Source organism: Aureococcus anophagefferens, assembly GCF_000186865.1.
Source record: "Aureococcus anophagefferens unplaced genomic scaffold AURANscaffold_5, whole genome shotgun sequence".
NCBI lineage: Eukaryota > Pelagophyceae > Pelagomonadales > Pelagomonadaceae > Aureococcus > Aureococcus anophagefferens.
Window position 1 is genome coordinate 2,671,102 of NW_008705565.1, and position 16,473 is coordinate 2,687,574.

A 16,473-nucleotide genomic window follows, 5' to 3' on the forward strand; every position below is an offset into this window, starting at 1 on the left:
CTTGCCGAGGCAGTGCTCGTAGCAGTGCTCGAGCTTCGCTTCGAGCACTTCGACGCTCCGCGGCTCCTTGGGCTTCGTGAAATAGAAATAAGCCACCACCGCCGCGAGCATCAAGACGGAAATGATGAGGCATAGACCGAATAAGTGGACGAGAAAGACGAGCATCGTGAGAGTGGCCACCGCCTGGGCCGTCGAAACGGCTCAAGCCTGCTCCGACGGCGCGCCGCAAAGGCAATTCCTCGGCGAGCGACGATCTAGCGACGCCAGGAAGACAGGTCAGTGGCGCCCCGGCCGACCCCTCTAGCGCAGCGACGCTAAGCGTCGCATCGTCACCCGTGACGTCCGCCTCGCTCGCCCGACTCGCTCGCCCCGCCCTCGCTCTCTCGCCCGCATCGCCCTCGCCGCAACATGCGTTCCGCCGCCATCCTCCTCGCACTCGTCGCCGGCGCCGGGAGCGCCGCGTTGGCCGCCGGCGGCCACGTCGACTCGGACGCCGTCCTCGCAGAGGCCGAGAAAAGGTACAAAAAAATGGCGGAAACGATGGCCTCATACTCGCGGACGCGGGAAAAAGGCCTGAAAGCGCCAGCGCGTGAGGTCCTGGCCCTGTCCCGCTTCCTCGACCTCGGCGCGGGCGACGCCGCCGCGCGCAAAACGGCGCGGCGGTACATCGCCAAGACCGCGCAGGCTTTCGCGGCCGCGTGCGTCCCGCGCGGCCGCGTGTCGTACGCGGAGAATCGGACAATGCGCGGGTGGCCCGTCGTGATCGGGAAAGAGCCCGAGTTCGAGTCCTACCAGTTCGGCTACGTGGCGGGGGCCGTGGCCGCGGGCGCGAGACACGCGTACGCGTCCGGCGACGTCGAGAAAGCGTCGCTTCTGGTCGCGGCCGTCGTCGGCGCCTTCGAGGACGGGTTCCTGACGTCGGACCCGGAGAGGACCAAGGTCGACAAGGGCGTCGTCGTCTTCGTGCCGCGGCGCGCGTCCGCCGGCCGCCGGAGGCGCTACGCCGAGGTCCACGGCAGCGACGAGGGCGGGTGCCTCGCGGGGCCCCAGGCGCTGAACCACGGCCTCTCTGCCGCGACGGGGGCGATTCACCTCCTGCGGGCCCTCGCGGCGGCGCCGGACGCCGACGAGGCCCTCGTCGAGAGGCTCCGGGGCTACGTCCTCGGCGTCGCCCGGTTCTTCAACCAAAATCTGATCAGCCGGCGCGCTGGGTGCCATTTAAACGCTAAGTGACGCGATCGACGTCGAATCGTACGCGGAAAGTACCCATAGGCGCGTCCGTGGTGTGTTTGAGGCGGGCGTCGTCCAAGTTCGGCGGTGGAATCGGCTCCGGCCGCGCGGTCGTCGCGCGACGCGCGCGGCGCGCGTGCGCCCGAAACCTCACGGGAGGCGTAACTCCGGGAGAAGTAGACGAATCTTGACGGGGACTTTGGCGCCGGGGAACGTAACAGGACCGCCTGCGTGTACAATCGAAGCCTCGGCCCGTGGCGTCGTGTACAAAAATGTACAGAGATCCCCGGTTTGGGCATTGAAGGCAACTTTCCGGGCTCTCGGAGACGCTCTCAGACGCCGCGATACACCGTGAGGCTGTCGAGACGGGTTCGGACAGCCTCGATCTGGCGTCGCAACCCGCTCTGAAGCTCTGGCGAGGCCTTGCCGCGTCTCCGCTGCCGGGCACGCGGCCACGGCGAGGTTTTCTGCGTCGCCCCGTGCTGCGGAACCGGTCGCGCTGCGGGATTGTGTGCGGAGACGTCGGTTTTGCGTTGGAGAGTCGGGGTGCGACGAGCCAGATGCCTCCGAGTTGATCGGGCGGGTGGTCGAAGCTGTCGAAGGCGTTGCCGGTACGAAGCGGCGTGCCGACGAGGCCCTGGGTCCGAATTTCTTCGAGATCACCCGATAAAGTCCCGAAAACGCCTTGTCATGGGCTGTCGCGGAGCGAGCACCTCAAACCGATCGACGCCGCTGCGTCCGGCAGGCTGTATCATCACCACGGACCACATCTGCAGCGTCACTGTCCTCGCGCACAAGCTTAAGACGCCCGTAACGCACCGAACCCGTTCGCGGCTCGCTGCGGCCATGCGCGCTACCGCGGCCACCACCGCACGCCATGGGCATATCGGGACGTTCGAGTGGCGTGGCCCGTCTCGCGCTGTCCGTGTGCGACTCCTCGGCCGCTTAAAGCGCGTAAAACGAGCGGGAGTGTCGCGCTCAAAGTTAAATGTCCGGTCTTGTTCCTACTGATCTAATTTTGGTTGTCTTCGCGGGGTCCCTGCGCGAGCGGCGCACGACGGCGGCCGACCCGTACCCCAAGCCCGGCACGACCTATTACCTGTGGAAATACCGCGATTTGTCGGCCTGCGCGGCGTTGAACGCGACGAACAAGAACCGGTGGGAGGACATCTCCCACGCGGGGGTCGAGGCGAACTTCGTCTACGAGCTCCGGGCGCTGCTCCCGCGCGAGGCGGACGCCGCGGGCGTCACTCCGGGCGTCGTCCACGGCATGCTCGTGACGTTTCTTACGCGCTTCGTCCTCGACGCGAAGCGCGACCGAAAACAGCACGACGGCGGCCGCTTCGCGTGTTCCATGGACCGGAGCGACGCCCACTACTTCGAGAAGCACTGCTCTCCGAGTTCCACCCGAGCGACGCGCGATCTCCGCGCGGAGGGGGCGGTCGGCTGGCTACCGCTCGCGGTCGCGGCGCGCGCGGCGGCGACGAGGACCTCGGCTGCGACGCCGCGCGCGTCGTCGCGGAGATCCTCGAGGAGCTCGAAGCAGCCGCCCCTCGGGTGTCGACGACGACGTTGGTCGACGTTCTCCTGGCGCGCGCCTCCTTCCCCCACGCTTACGCGGACGCGCTTCGCTGCGACCATCGCGCTGGCCACCACGGCCCCGAGTAGGAGTCCGACGCCGCCGCGATCCTCCTCTGAGTCCGGCGCCCCCCCGACCGCGCGCGACGATCGACGCCTAAGACGAAGAGGCGATTCTTACTGATATGTGGGCCGCGGCGCGGGCCCGCGGCCGCGCCCGGCGGGCGGCCGCGCTAGGCGTCGTCGAGCGCGGCGACGCCCGGGAGGACCTTGCCCTCGAGGAGCTCGAGGGACGCGCCGCCGCCCGTGGAGATGTGGGACATCTTGTCCGCGAGGCCCGCCTTCTCGACGGCCGCGACGGAGTCGCCGCCGCCGATGATCGTGATCGCGGACTCGTTCGCCGCGAGCGCGTCCGCGACGCCGAACGTGCCCTTGGAGAAGGCGTCGAACTCGAAGACGCCCATGGGCCCGTTCCAGACGACCGTCGTCGACGCCGCCGCCGTCGCCGAGAAGGTCGCCTGCGTCGCCGGGCCCACGTCCAAACCGAGCCAGCCGTCGGGGATGCCGTCGACGGGCACGACCTTGTAATTCGCGTCCGCCGCGAACTTGTCCGCCACCACGACGTCCGTCGGCAGCAGGAAGTTGACGCCCTTGGCCTTCGCCTTGGCGATGAGGTCCTTGGCCATGGGCACCATGTCCTCCTCGATGAGCGACGCGCCGACGGAGTGGCCCATGGCCTTGTAGAACGTGAAGATCATGCCGCCGCCGACGAGCACGTTGTCGCACTTGTCGAGCATGGACTCGATGACCGGGATCTTCGTCGAGACCTTGGCGCCGCCGAGGATCGCGGTGAGCGGGCGCTTCGGGTCGTCGATCGCGCCCTTGATGTAGACCTGGGCAGGAAAAGGGTGCGAAATTCCCAACTTCAAAGGCTCCTCTCTCGGTCGTTTTCCGCTCGTTTCGGCTGATTTTTGGACGAGCGATCATCTCTCGGAACGGTCTCGAAGCGTGGGTGCTGTTTCCGAAACGCGCGCGCGCGGAACACTCACGTTGAAGCGACGTTGAATCACCCTTTTCCTGCCCTTGATGTAGACGAGCTCCTTCTCCATGAGGTAGCCGCCCGCCGCGGGCCCGTCGATGAACTTGACGACGCCCTCCGTGGACGCGTGGGCGCGGTGGGCCGTGCCGAAGGCGTCGTTGACGTAGGCCGTCGCGCCGCAGGAGCCCGCGAGCGCGGCCGCGAAGTCGTCGAAGTTCTTCGTCTCGCCCGTGTGGAACCGCACGTTCTCGAGGAGCACGACGCCGCCCGCGGGCATGGCGCCGCAGGCCTGGGCGACGTCGTCGCCGACGCAGTCGTCGACCTTGACGACGTCCGTGTCCAGAAGCTCCGAGAAGCGGCCGACGATCGGCGCGACGGAGAACTTCGCGTCCGGCTCGCCCTTGGGCCTCCCGATGTGCGTCGCGACGACGACCTGGGCGCCCTGCTCCTTCAGGAAGTTCATCGTCGGCACGACGGCGCGGAGCCGCGTGTCGTCCGTGATCGTCACGCCGTCGTCCTTGGACAGCGGCACGTTCAGGTCCAGGCGGATGAGCACGCGGGAGCTGCCGAGGTCGACCTTGGACGCCAGGCCCTCGAGGCCGAGCTTGCCGCGGCGCACGCTGCTCGACGTGAAGGACCGCCGCGCGGCATTGGCGAGGGACATGGCTGCACGGGAGGTCGGGACGACGGACGAGGCTGCCGCTGAAAACGTGTGTGGCCACGGCAGACGAGGACGCTACGAGGACATGCGCCGAATCAATCGGCGAGCGGCGCCGGGGCGAGCCGGGCGCCCGCCTTCCCCCTTGGCGCCTAACTAACCCCTTCCGTGCGCGGTTCGCAACGACGTCGGCCGACGTGAGGCTGTACGAGAGGATGGCGCACGCTGCTTGCCCGACGATCGGCGCCAGGATGATGATGTTGACTCATCGGATCGCGATCGCGGCGAATTCCAGGACCGGGATCGGTATCTGGAGCTCGCCCCCTACATCTTCGGGCTCGAGGGGCAGAGCCCACCAGAGTCCTTCCATGAAGCCGCCGAGGCCGGCTCATGAGGCCAGGAACGCGGGCGGCCTTGGAAATGTCTTGGATGCCATTTTCCAGCGTGAGGTGACGATGAGCTCTCCCTGGACGTCGACCGCGGCGTCGCGCGTCGCGACCTGCGACAACCAGTAGACGCAGCTGCAATCCGCTACACCACACACAACCATGCCCACGCCGGCGACGGCCGTCGCGCGCGACGTCTGGACCTTCGCGTTCAACAACGTCATCGGCTGCCTCGCGGGCCTGCTCTGGTGCTACATCGTCGTCATCCAGTTCGACCCGCGCCAGGAGTGCCCCGCGCCGGGGTGCTGGCGCGTCGTCTTCGCGCTCCTTGCGTGGGCCGTCGCGGGCGTCGTCGGCATGCCCTGGGTCAGCGTCCAGGTCATGCGGTCCCTGCGCGCGTCGCCCGAGGCCGGGGCGACGACCTACGGCGAAACGCGGGCCCTGCCCGCCTTCCTGAAACGGCTCGAGCTCGAGAGGGAGACGAGGACGTGGGCGCGCGAGCTCCTCGCGCGGTCCACGGGCACGGCCTGGTCCGTGGGGCTCTACGCGGCGCTGTCGAGCTGCGTGCGGCAATTGGAATACGACGCGCTGTTACGACGCGCGGGCGGCGGGTCCTGCGACGGCGCGAGTCTGGGCTGCGCGCTCGAGGGCGTGTTGTACCTGGCGGCGTGCGTGGGCTCCATCGCGTTGGCGACGTCGCTGGCGGCGCTGCTGGCCACGGGCCTCGCGTCGCGGGCCCTGGGCCGCGGGAACCTGGCGCCCCTGCTCGTCGAGATGCTGCTCATGCTGCGGTCGAACGTCTACTACTCCGTCGCGTACACGTGGTGCACGACGCTGGGCCTGCTCTGGTTCGCGCCCTACGAGCTCGGGCCCGCGGCGGACAACGCGCTGAGCCCCGCGGGCTCCTGGAGCGACGGCGGCGTGCGGGCGGCCTTCGCGGCCGCGCGGGCGCTGACGCTCGCGGGCCTCTTCGGCCGCCTCGCGCTCGTGTCGCTCGGCGACGTGCCGACGGACGACGACGTCGAGGCGACGCGCGGCGCGCCCTGGGGCGCCTGCGCGCGGCTGCTTGTCTTCCGCGCGTCGGCCGTGACCGTGGCCATCGTCTGCAACGACGTCGCGCAGGGGCTCATCGGCGCGGGCGCGGGCGCGTTCAGCTTGCGCGAGCTCTCCGCGGGTTTGGCCTACGCGGCGCTGCTCCTGGCGCTGGGCCTGGGCTTCCTGCTGTCGTCGCGCCACGCGACGACGCTGCGGCGGCGCGCGTCGTCCGCGGCGGCGGCGGCGGCGGAGGACGAGGCCGCGGCGCCGAAGCGGAGCAAGTCCGACGAGCGGTTGCCGCTCGCCGCGGCCGCGGCGGACGCGGCGCGGCGGTCCGAGTCCAAGGAGTGGCGCTTCGCGCGGCTCCTCTACAACTGGCTCGTCATCTTCGCGACCTGGGCGCCCTGGAAGCGCTTCATCCTCCACCTCTACGCGGCGCTCGCGGCTCGAACGGGGCCCGTGCTCCTCCTGCCCTGCCAGATCGCCCTCGCGCTCGGGCTCACGCTCGCGCTCGCCCTCTTCTCGGCGCTCCTGCACAAGGGGCTGACGCGGTGCTGCGGCGCGTTCGACGACGGCGGCGGCGCCTACGACGAGCTCCCCGACGAGCCCGAGGGGAACCCCTTCGTCTAGCGTAGTACGCTCGGCGCGCTTACATCAGCGGCCCCCCTTTTTGAACTTGTTGGCCGTCTTGCGCCCGAAGAGGCCCTTGGCCGCCGTGAGGACGTTCGTCGACCGCTTGGCGAAGGCGATGTTCACGAGCGACGACCGGTTGCCGTTGTCGTCCGACGACGGCCGGCGCGGCTCCGGGCCGTCGCCGGCCCGCGGCGGCGGGCCGTCGGCGTCGGGCGGCGGCGCCGCGGCGCCGGCCGCGTCCTTGGCCGCGGCGTCGCCCGCGCCCGACTTGCGCGGGCCCCGGAAGCCCGTGGCGCGCTCGGAGAGCTTCTTCGAGTCGGACCGGTCCTCGCGGGCCGGCGGCGCCTTGGGCGCCGCGGCCTCGAGGTCCCGGGCCTCGGCGGCGGCGCGGCGCTTGAGCAGCTCGGCCCTGAAGGCCTCGAGGTCCGCGGCGAGCGCGGCGGCCGAATCCGCGCCCTCCGCGGACGCGCGCGCGTCGTCGGCGGCCTCGCGCCGCGCCTTCGTCGACTGGAGCGCCTCGACCTTGGCCTCGAGCTCCGGCTTCGCCCGGAGCTTCTTCGCGAGGATGGCCTCCGCGAGGTCCGCGGGCGACGCGTCGCCGGGCAGCGCGCAGTCGAGGACGTCCGCGGGCGCGAGCCTCCCGTGGAGGCCGTCGACGCGGGCCTTCTGCTCCTTGACCTGCTTCTTCGCCGCCTTGCGGGCGTCGATGTGGGCCCGCGTGAGCTCCTGCGCCGCCTCACTGGGCCCGGCGTCCGGTGGCGGCGCCGCGGGCGCGGCCTCGGCCTCGCGGAGCCGACTCCGGCAGGCCTCGGTCTCCGCGCCGTGGGCCAGGATCTCCTCCTCGAGGCGCGCGACCTCGGACTCGTGGCCGTCACGCGTCGCCTTGGCCGCCTCCATGCGGTCCGTCCAGAACTTGGCGTACGCGAGGACGCGCTCCGTCTTCCGAGCCGCGGCCGCGAGCGCGCGCCGCCCGGCGGCGGCGACGTCGCGGGTCCGCGGGCTCAGCGACTCGACGGACCCCTCGGCCCAGGCGTCGCCGGCCTCGGCCGGGGCCGCGTCGGGCGCCGCGGGCGCGGGCGCGGCCTCGTCCGGGAGCGCCGCGTCCGCCGCGTCGATGTCGCCTGCGCGGACGTCAAATCTTCCACCCGACTTCAATATGCGCGTATGCGACAGTTTCGACGCGAGCTCTTCGGCCGTGCGTCGATCACTCGACGAGAGCCATCGATTCGTCCAAACATCAGCCGAATCGATGTCGATGTGACCGAGAGGTTTGAAGTTTCGCCGGACGCGTCCGTTCCGCCGGTCGATTTCCACGCGGGATGTCGCGGATCATGTTTAGGCCGGCCTCCCAGGCGTCGCAGAGCTTCGTGAGCATCTCCGACTGCTTCGTGAGCGTCTTGAGCTGCGTGGACTGCTGCACGCACGCGCGGTGGCACCGGTCGAAGTCCGAGGCCGACTCGCCGGCCTCGGACGTCGCGGCGCCGAGCCGCTCCTTGAGGGACGCCATGGTCTCGGCGAGCTGCGCCTCGACGCGCGCCCGCTCGTCGGCGACGCCCACGAGGCCCTCCTTGAGCTTCTCCGTCTCCTTCTCCATCTCCCGCGCGGACTTTGAGATCGACGAGATGCGCGCGGACGACTCGCGCGCGTCCGCGTCGACGCGCGCCTCCTCGGCCTCCTGCTCCTCGGCGCGCCGCTTGCACTGCTCGACGGCCGCGACGCACTCCCGCTTCCGGTGCTCCAGCCGCGACCGCAGGTCGACGATGTGCTGCTTGCGCCGCTCCTGCTGGGCGCGCAGCTCCTGGAGGGCCCGCACCTCCGTGACGCGCCGCTGGAGGATGAGCTTCAGGCGCATGTTCTCGTCGAGGGGCGCGGGGAAGCACACGGACATGGCGGTGCGCGGGGGCGGCCGGAGCCGCGGGGGACGTCGCTCCCCGGAGCCCCCAGCCTCCGCGTTGATCTTGGGGGCAGGCGACAACCGTGGTGCAACATCGCGCGCGTCCCCTTCACCATCTACCTCGACGCATACGAAGATAGAGCATGGCTTCGAAAGGGCGCACGTGCTAGGAAAGAGCGGCGAGCCACGCCGAACCCAAGCGATGGACCAGCTCGTGGATGCCAAACTCTTTCGGGACGAGGTCCTGCGCTACGTCGACGGCCTGGACCTCGCTGAAAAGGTCGTCTTAGTCAATAAGACCTTCGCCGCCGCCGCCCGGGAGGTCGCGGACGCGACGCTCGCGGCCAGGTACACCTGGTTCTGGCCGTCGCTGGCGCGGCGCGCGCGCCCGGGGGACCTCGGCGCGCCCGGCGCCCTCGCGGCCTTCGAGTACGCGCCCGCGCTCGTCCTCGTCGGCGGGACCCGAGACGAATCGGAGCCGACGGACTCGACCACAGTCCTCCGGCCGCCCGGCGCCTGGGCCCCGCCCCGGGAGGCGGACATCTGCCACGAGCGCCGGCCATGTGTCCAGACGCTGGCCGAGAGCCTCGTGCCGCGCAACGCGGCCGCGTGCGCCGTCGCCGCGCGCGGCGATCTGCTCTTGTGCGGCGGCTGGGACGGCCTCGAGCCGCTGCGGTCCTGCGAGCGCTTCGACGGCGCGGCCTGGTCGTCCCTGCCGGACTTGGACGCGCCGCGCTGCTTCGCGGCGGCCGTCGTGCTGCCCTGGGGCGGCGACGAGCGGCTGCTGGTGTTGGGCGGCGGCGACACCTTGTGGGTCGGCGGCGCGGCGACGACGGGCGGCGAGCTGCTGCGTCTGTCCGCCGCGGCGCCGGCCTGGGCGCCGGGCCCGAAGCTGCGCGAGCCGCGCTGCGGCCACGGCGTCGCCGCGCTCGCCGCGGGCTGGGTCGTCGCCGCGGGCGGCTACGGCGGCGGCGACGCGTATCTCTACACCGCGGAGCGCCTCGGGCCCGAGGGCGACTTCCATCCCCTGCCGCCCATGCGCGCGCCGCGCACGGGCGCGGGCCTCGGCGGCGGGCCCGACGGCTGCGTCTACGTCGCGGGCGGCTCGCCCGACGGCTCGGACGCGCTCAACTCCGCGGAGCGCTTGGACCTCCGCCAACGGGCCTGGGAGCGGCTCCCGGACATGTCCGACCGGAGGGGCTACGTCGCCGCGGCCTTCGACGCGCGCGGCGACTTCTACGTCCACGGCGGCTACAACGAGTGGGGCGCGGTCCCGCGCGCGAATCGACCGCCGGTCCGGGACGTTCCGACCACACTTTGAAATGCTCGAGCTCGGTCACATCGAAGTCGATTCGGCTGATTTTTGGACGAATCGATGGCTCTCGTCGAGTTCTCGACGCACGGCCGAAGAGCTTGTGTCGAAACATTCGATTACGCGCACGTTGAAGTCGGGTTGGAGATGGGATTTGCGCGCAGGCACGGTCACCGCGACGACGGAGGTCTTCGACGTCCGCAAGCACGCGTGGCGCCGCGCCTTCGGCGACGACGCGGAGCTCACGCGCGCGCAGCACGCGCTTTTGGCGACGGTGCTGCGCCGGTCCTCCTAACCCCCCTTATTTTGTATGCCAGCCGAGCAGCGCGTAGAGCCGCGCCGTCCACCGGCCGGGCACGAGGCGCTCGTAGTACCAGCGCACCTCGGCGCCGCCCTCGGGGAAGACGGGCGCCGCCCGCCCGCGGTCGTAGACCATCGTCGCGCCGCCGCAGGTCGCGAGCCACGCGCGGACGTCGCGGCGGCTCCGCGGCCACCGCTTCGCGTTCGACCCGAGCGCGCAGTTCCAGCGGCGCCGGTCCGCGCAGGCCGTGCAGAAGCAGGCGCTGTCCGGGACCCGGCCCGGCGGCGACACGGCGTCGCGGTCCACGGACCGCGCGGCCTCGCGCGCGAGCGCGCGCGTCCGCGCGACGAGCCGCCTCACGAGCGACGCGTTCCGGATCGGCGACGACTCCGACGCGTCGCCGCCGAGGCTCACGTCGAAGACGTCGTGGACCTGCGTCTTCTTCTGCGTCCGCAGGAACACCTTGAAGCGGCCCAGCCGCGCGGCGAAGCCCGAGTTGATCAGGAGGCCGGCCCGGACCGCGTCCTCGCGCCGCCGGAGCGGGCCGTCGTCGAAGAGGGGCGCCAGGTCCACGCCGTCCGAGGGCCGCCGCGTCGCCTTGACGCCCGCGGCTTTTAAGAACGTCGGGAAGAGGTCCATGAGGGACGCGAGGGCCACCGTGGACCCCGGCGCGACGACGCCCGGCCGGTGCAGCAGCAACGGCACGCGGTGGCCGCCCTCGTAGGGCCCCCACTTGCCGCCGCGCGTGAAGGGCCCGACGTCGCCGCCCAAGCCCGCGAGGGCGTCGTCGATGCGCGGGCCGTTGTCCGACGTGTACGCGAAGAGCACGTCGCGGCCCTTGGTTCCGTCGAGGACCTGGGCGGGAAAAGCGTGCGACATTCCCAGCTTTGGAGGCTCCTCTCTCGGTCGTGTTCCACTCGTTTCGGCTCATCTTTCGACGAGCGATCATCTCTCGGAGCGCTCTCGACGCGTGGATGCAATTTTCCGGCGCGCGCGCGCGCGGAACACTCACGTTGAAGCGAACTTGAAGCACGCTTTTCCCGCGCCGTCCAGAACCGCGGCGACGAGCGCGTCGACCTCCGCGAAGACGTCGCCGTAGACGCCGAGCGCCGACGTCCCCTGGAAGGCGAGGCCCGGCGCGTGCGGGTTGTGGGGCTGGTGCGGCGCGACGGCGAGGAACTTTGGCCGCTTTTTCTCCGACGAGAGGAACCTTCGGACGAACGCGGCGTATTTCGGCGTGAGCAGGTCGAAGCGCGACGGCTGCTCGACGATGCAGCGGCTGCAGTCCGCGTGGCCGCCGCACTTGGCCGTCGCGTTGTGGAGCGACAGCGGCACGCGCCAGGCCTCGCCGCCCGTCTTGGCCGTCAGCAGTTCTTTCGGCGACGCGGCGTCGCGGCTCGCGGCGCACACGAAGGCGTCGCAGGCCGGCGGCGCCCCGCCCGGCCGTTTCCCTCGCGGCGGGTTGTTGGACTTCCGCCGCGCCCGCAGGGTCCGCCGCGCGTCGGCGGGCGCGTCGTCGTCGCGCCCGTTCTCGCGCCACCGCCGCCGCGGCCCGAGGTGCTTGTCCCTGCGGCCGCGGAACTGGTCGTAGGCCCGCCCCTCGGACTCGAGGAAGTCGCGCTTCGCCGCGTGGGCCGCCGCGTAGGCGTCGCGGTGCTCCCGGGCGGCGCCGTAGCGCCGCGCGGCCTCGCCCTCGCGAACCGGCCGCGCGGGCTCGTCCGGCGGCTCGCCGCGCCGCATCCGCGCGAGCTCCTTCGCCGCCGCGGCCCGCAGCTGCTTGTCGCAGCTCGGCTCCACGGGCTCGCCGGCGAGGCAGTGGCGCCGGGCGGCGCTCGCCGCGCTCGGCGGCGCCGCCGCGGGCCGCCAGGACTCGTCGTAGCGGCACGCCCACCCGGCGGGGACGCAGTGCTGGTCCGTGCTCCCGGGCACGCCGAAGAAGCGGTCGAAGCCCTGGAACGTCGGGTGGTAGGGCGCGACGGCGCCGAGGTGCCACTTGCCCACGTAGGCCGTCGCGTAGCCCGCGCCGCGGAGCGCCTCGGCGACGGTGACCTCCGACGGCGCGAGGCCGCCGCAGCCGCTGGGCCGCAGCACGCCCTGGACCTTCGTGCGCCGCGGCTCCCGGCCCGTCAGGAGCGCCGCGCGCGACGGCGTGCACGTCGACGCGGCGCTGTGCGCGTCCGTGAACAGCAGGCCCTCCGCGACGGCCCGGGCCAGGCGCGGCATCTCCGCCGCGCTGAGGCGCGACCCGGGCATGCCGGGCATGTCCGCGAAGCCGCCGTCGTCGACGAGCACGAGCGCGATGTCCGGCGCGGCCGCCGCCGCGCCGGCGAACACGAGCCACCACGGCGCCATCGCGGGGCTGCCCATACTTCGCATCTGAGAGTGTTGAAGGCGGCACGGAGACGTCAACGAATATCAATCGCTCTGAGAGTTTTGCAGAGCCTTCACGCACTCAGTAGCAGCCCCGGTTGCCGCCCTCCTTCTCGGTCGGGGCCCGCTGACCCGCGGACCGTCGCCCCCCGTTCGGCCCCGTCCTCGCTTCCTCCCCCCGCATGGGCTGCCTCAAGGCCCGCGCGGCGGCGCTCGCGGCCCCGGCGGCGCGGGCCTACGCCCGGCTCGCCGCGCGCTACGCCGTGGCCGACGAGGTCGTCGAGGCGTGGACGCGGCGCCTCCTCGTCGCGAACACGGCCCTCGGGTGCGTGTCCGCCGCCGTGCGGCTGCTGCTCGGCGGCGCGGGCTGCGTGACCTACAACGTCGTCCTCGCGATCGCGCTCACGGCGTGCGCGGTGGACCTGGGCCTCGCGGCCGTCTACCTGGGCTTCCGGAGGCGCTGGTGCTGCGTGAGCCTCCACGAGGACGGCGTCATCGCCTTCATCTTCACGATCATCCCGGGCATGTCGCTCGCGGTCGGCGCGTGGTGCTGCGGCGAGCACCGGACGTTGACGGCGACGCTGCTGAGCGCCAAGGTGTTAGCCCAGGCCTGCTACCTCGGCGCCTTCGCGCGGGTCCAGGTGCTGCGCCGGCGGCGGGACCTGGCGCTCGCCCAGCAGGAGCGCTGGGACGAGGTCCGGCGCATCGTGCTCGCGACGAAGACGCGGAGCCCAGGGCAGCAAAAGAGTGATTCAACGTCGCTTCAACATGAGTGTTCCGCGCGCGCGCGTTCTGGAAAAAGCATCCATGCTTCGAGACCGTTCCGAGAGATGATCGCTCGTCCAAAAATCAGCCGAAACGAGTGGAAAACGGCCGAGATAGGAGCCTTTGAAGTTGGGAATTTCGCACCCTTTTCCTGCCCAGGCTGATCACGGACGGCGACGTCGAGGCCGGCGAGCGGTGCTGCGTCTGCCAGGACGAGTTCGAGAAGTGCGACGACTGCGTCGCCTTACCCTGCGCCCACGTGCTCCACGGCGCCTGCGCGTCCCAGTGGTGGATCACGAACCTGTCGTGCCCGCTCTGCAAGGGGCCCGTCTACCACCCGGACGACGAGCCCCCCGCGTCCAAGGCGCCCGCGTCGCCGGCGGCCGTCGCGCCGGACGACAACCCGCCGGCGGCGCCGGACGTGCGCCGCTGGGCCGCGCGGCTCCTCCTGCCGAAGATCCGCACGTCGCCGACGTCCTGCTCGCCGCGCGCGTCGCGCGACGACGTTCCCGGCGCGCCGTCGCCCGCCGTGCGCAAATCAAATCTTCAAACCGACTTCAATGTGCGCGTATTCGAATGTTTTGACACGAGCACTTCCGCCGTGCTTCGAGAACTCGCTGAGAGCAATCGATTCGTCCAAAAATCAGCCGAATCGACTTCGATTTGACCGAGCTAGAGAATTCTGAAGTTTGGCCCCGACGTCCCAGCTCACTGGTTGATTTGCGCACAGGTCGCCCGGCGCGCCGTCGCCGGAGCCGCCCAAGGAGGAGGCGCCCGGCCGGGCGCCGCACCGGCGCGCCGCGACGCCCGGCCGGGCGCCGCACCGGCGCGTCGCGCCCATCGACGCCGCGCGGTCGCCGCACCGGCTCCCGTCGCTCGGCTTCCCCCGGCGCGCCGAGGACCCGGCGACGCCCGGGTCGCCCCTCGACGACCTCCGCGCGCTCGGCGAGCTCGCGCCGGCGCCGGCCCTCGTCCGCCCGGCCTGCGACGGCGCCGACCCCGGCGGCGAGGCCGACTCCTGCGGCGAGACGCTCAGCCTCTCGCGCGCGTCGACGCCGCGGTCGCGGTGACCCTCGGCTCCGGACGTTCCACGACGCGAAGTACCCGACGCCCCCACCCCCCCCCTGTGCTCTTGTGTTGTGCATCGTAACGTACGACGGTCGTCCGTCCCCGCGATCGGCCGCGCGGGCCGAGAAGACACCGCGACGGCGCGTTAGAAGACGGGGGAGGAGGAGCGCGGCGCTCGCGAGCGGGGGGGCGGGGGGGCGCGAGAGGGGGGCGGCCGGACGAGCCGCCCGGTTTCTTTTGAGCCGCGCAGGTCAGGGGCAGACCTGCTGCTTGATGATGCCGAGGCTCTCGATGAAGTCGTCGGTGTCGAGGGTGAACTCGTAGGCGCGGATGGCGGCGGCGACCTGCTGGTTCCCCAAGAGCACGTACTCCTTGAGCCACTTCTTGTGCTTGGGCAGGCCCGGGTGCGTCGCGAGCGCGCCGATCGTGTCGTGGGGCTGCGCGTGGTCCAGGTTCTGGAGGAAGACGAGGAGGTGCGCGCGCGTGTTCGCGTCGACGGACTCCGCCGCCGCGGGCCCGCCGCCGCCGCGGGCCCCGCCGCCGCCGCCGCCGCCGCCGCGGGGCGCCTCGCCGCGCGCGGCGGCCTCGGCGTCGGCCTTGGCCCGCGCCTGCGCGGCGATCGTTTTCGCGTCGCCGCGGCACTCCGCGATGAGGAGCTTGATCTCGAGGTCGACCTCCTCGGCGCCCTGGGCGATCTGCGACATGGCGCTGTGTCGCAGCGTCACGGACTCGCGCATCTTGCGCACGTTGCCGCCCATCTCCTCGATGCGCAGCGCGGACGCGTCGTGGTGCCCTTTCAGGGTCGCGATCTGGTTTTTCAGCTTGGCGACGACGAGCTCGCCGGCGGTCTCCGTCATCTTGATGCAGACCATGTGCCACTTGCGGAAGCCGTAGTTGAGCTCGCTGTTCATGAGGCGGCTCAGGATCATGCCCATCGTCTTCCGCGCGTACTTGAACAAATTGTTCTGCTTCTTCCACTTCATGATGCCCCAGCGCGTGAGGAGCGTGCAGGCCTTCGTCAAAATCTTGATCATCAGCGCCTTCTGCTTCGGCGACGCGTTGGCGATCATCAGCTTCGTGATCTCGCCGACGATCTTCTCCAAATGCTTCTCCGCGCGGTCGTACGCGACCTTGGCCTTGCCGACCTCGTAGTGGAGCGTCTTGATCGTCTCGTCCAAAGTCATCTTCGACTTGAGGAAGGTCTCGTAGTACCACTTCTTCCAGCCGCCGAGGAGGTGGGAGTTGGCGAGGCGCGTGAGCATGCGGAGCGTGAGCGTGTACTTGCGGCGGAACTCCTCCATCGCGTCCTTCCAGACCGTGAAGGACTCGCGGCTCTTCTGGCCGCACATGCGCCCGAAGATCTTGAGGAGCAGCGCCCGCTGCTCCTTGGACGCGTTCTTGAAGTTGTAGTCGGCGATCTGCTGGCGCCGGAGGTCGACGTCGCGCTTCGCCTCGTCGATGCGGCCCACGAGGTCCTTGAGCTCGTGCTTGAGGGCCTTGGCCTCGTCCTGGAGCTGCATCTTCGAGAACTGGGCCGTGTTGCCGTGCCAGGCCTGCCAGGCGACGACGAGCTGCATGCGGCACATGCGCGTGATGATCTTGATGAGCAGCTTCCGCCCGCTGTCGGCGGACCTGGGCAGGAAAAGGGTGCGAAATTCCCAACTTCAAAGGCTCCTGTCTCGGTCGTTTTCCGCTCGTTTCGGCTGATTTTTGGACGAGCGATCATCTCTCGGAGAGCTCTCGAAGCGTGGGTGCTGTTTTTGAAACGCGCGCGCGCGGAACACTCATACTGAAGCGACGTTGAATCACCCTTTTCCTGCCCTGCGGCGGACATGGACGCGAGCTCCATGACGAGCGACTCGCGCTCGCGCCGCGCCTCCTCGTGGGCGATCATGAGGCGCTCGATCATGGACTCCGTGGCGTCGCGCTGCTCCTGCATGCGCAGCCGCACGGCCTCCATCTCCATGGCCGCGGACTCGCTGAGCTTGCCCGTCTTGCCGAGCGGCGGCAGCGTCAAGCCGCCGTCGCCGCCGCCGCCGCCGTACTTCTTCGGGCCCGGGCTGCTCCCGGCGAAGCCCGGCGACCCGTAGCTGCTCGACATCGTCGACCCGCCGGGCTTGCCGCCGTACCACTGCGCCTCGCGCGCCTCGAGGTCGTGCTTGGACGCGTAGCTCGCGCCGCCGCTCATCGGGTGGCACGCGCCG

The 16,473-nt window shown here is 71.0% G+C and overlaps 4 protein-coding genes across 4 annotated transcripts; 1 reads left to right on the forward strand and 3 right to left on the reverse strand.

Annotated features, from left to right (window-relative positions):
* Positions 1 to 408: 408 nt before the first annotated feature.
* Positions 409 to 1,233, forward strand: AURANDRAFT_62838 (hypothetical protein; the record flags this gene model as incomplete). Its single annotated transcript, XM_009036791.1, has 1 exon — positions 409 to 1,233. One exon carries the CDS (start codon positions 409 to 411, stop codon positions 1,231 to 1,233), a length of 825 nt encoding a protein of 274 aa, XP_009035039.1.
* A 1,808-nt stretch (positions 1,234 to 3,041) lies between these two features.
* Positions 3,042 to 4,511, reverse strand: PGK1 (hypothetical protein; the record flags this gene model as incomplete). The annotated part of the gene is made up of 2 exons (XM_009036853.1): positions 3,042 to 3,701; positions 3,879 to 4,511. 2 exons carry the CDS (start codon positions 4,509 to 4,511, stop codon positions 3,042 to 3,044), a joined length of 1,293 nt encoding a protein of 430 aa, XP_009035101.1.
* Positions 4,512 to 12,043: 7,532 nt separating this feature from the next.
* On the reverse strand, positions 12,044 to 12,289 carry AURANDRAFT_23338 (hypothetical protein; the record flags this gene model as incomplete). The annotated part of the gene is made up of 1 exon (XM_009036852.1): positions 12,044 to 12,289. A coding segment is annotated over one exon (246 nt), but the record flags the coding sequence as incomplete, so codon positions are not given.
* A 2,231-nt stretch (positions 12,290 to 14,520) lies between these two features.
* On the reverse strand, positions 14,521 to 16,457 carry AURANDRAFT_62840 (hypothetical protein; the record flags this gene model as incomplete). The annotated part of the gene is made up of 2 exons (XM_009036851.1): positions 14,521 to 15,901; positions 16,102 to 16,457. 2 exons carry the CDS (start codon positions 16,455 to 16,457, stop codon positions 14,521 to 14,523), a joined length of 1,737 nt encoding a protein of 578 aa, XP_009035099.1.
* Positions 16,458 to 16,473: the final 16 nt, after the last annotated feature.